General features: G+C 66.0%; 1 protein-coding gene across 1 annotated transcript in view; it reads right to left on the bottom strand.

Annotated features, from left to right (window-relative positions):
* Positions 1–332: 332 nt before the first annotated feature.
* The window catches only part of arfgef3 (ARFGEF family member 3), a 107,236-nt gene continuing 106,447 nt past the window's right edge, over positions 333–1,121 (bottom strand). The window contains 1 exon segment of the mRNA XM_052011274.1: positions 333–1,103. Coding sequence (XP_051867234.1) covers positions 333–1,103 — 771 coding nt within the window.

Below are 1,121 nucleotides of genomic sequence, written 5' to 3'. Positions count from 1 at the left end.
CCCGATGGTAGCTGCAAGAAGATGGCATGGCCCAGATGGTGGGGATCTTTGATGATGGATGTTGCCTTCTTGAGGCAGCGCCTCCTGTAGGCACTACCGATGATGGGGAAGGATGTGCCTGTGATAGAACATAGTGCCTGTGACGTACTGGGCTGGTATGGACTATGTGCAGGCAGATGAGATTAGTTTAAGTTGGCATCGTGGTTGGCGCAGACATTGTGGGGCAGCGGACCCGTTCCAATGCTGTGCCACTCCATGTTAATACAGGTTGTGGCACTGAAGCAGTGGAAGTTGCTTCAGGTGTTTTGCTCTGCTCAGAGCCTTTTGTATAGTCACTGTTTTATCTGCCAGCAAGTGGTGATGGACTGGTAATTGTGTTTGATGATGGCAGGCACCGGGCAGACCGCAGCCAGAGCTTCATCCACCGCCCTGCCGGGCCAGTTCTCCACCCTGGGCCGCCTGGAGAGCAGCAGGTCCGGCCGGGCACGCTCGACGACCAGGGACTCCTCCTGCCAGACGGAAGAGATCAAAGTGGTGCCACCGTCGGTGCGCAGGATACGGGCGCAGAAGGGCCAAGGCATCGCAGCCCAGCTATCCGGCTGCTCGGGCAGCGCGTCGGGGGCTGCTGGGCCCCGGGCTCGCGAGGAGCTGGGCTTCCACAGCCTGCCCAGGCAGGGGGCCCGGGTCTCACTGCTGGGCGGCGGCAGTGGAGCCCGGCTGGAGGCCCAGGCCGGCATCCTGCCCAGGCCCAAGTCCCAGGAGATCCGCAGGCCCCCGGAAATGAGGGCGGCCTCTCCCCTCGTCCTGCACTCTGAGGCCCTGGCCGAGCCGCAGGAAGACCACTGCTCCTCCAGCGGCAACTGGAGCGGCAGCAGCGGGGGCGGTGGCGACGAAGACCACCCCGCCCGGCGCTCGCCCCCCTCCCGCTCCGACCCTGCCGCCTGCCCAGCCCCCCGCTCTCTCTCTGCCCCGCCACCCCGCAGCATCTCGCTGAGGAAGACCAAGAGGCCGCCAGCACCGCCGGCCCGCACCGACTCACTGCGCCGCCGTCCCAGGGGCGGGGGGCCAGCCCTCAGCCCCTCGCTGATCGCCAGCCTGCAGCGCTCACTGGGAGGGGGCGG

Source organism: Pristis pectinata, chromosome 3 (genome assembly GCF_009764475.1).
Source record: "Pristis pectinata isolate sPriPec2 chromosome 3, sPriPec2.1.pri, whole genome shotgun sequence".
Lineage (NCBI taxonomy): Eukaryota > Metazoa > Chordata > Chondrichthyes > Rhinopristiformes > Pristidae > Pristis > Pristis pectinata.
The sequence above is the reverse complement of the archived record's forward strand: the minus strand, read 5'-3'. Positions and strand labels throughout refer to the sequence as shown.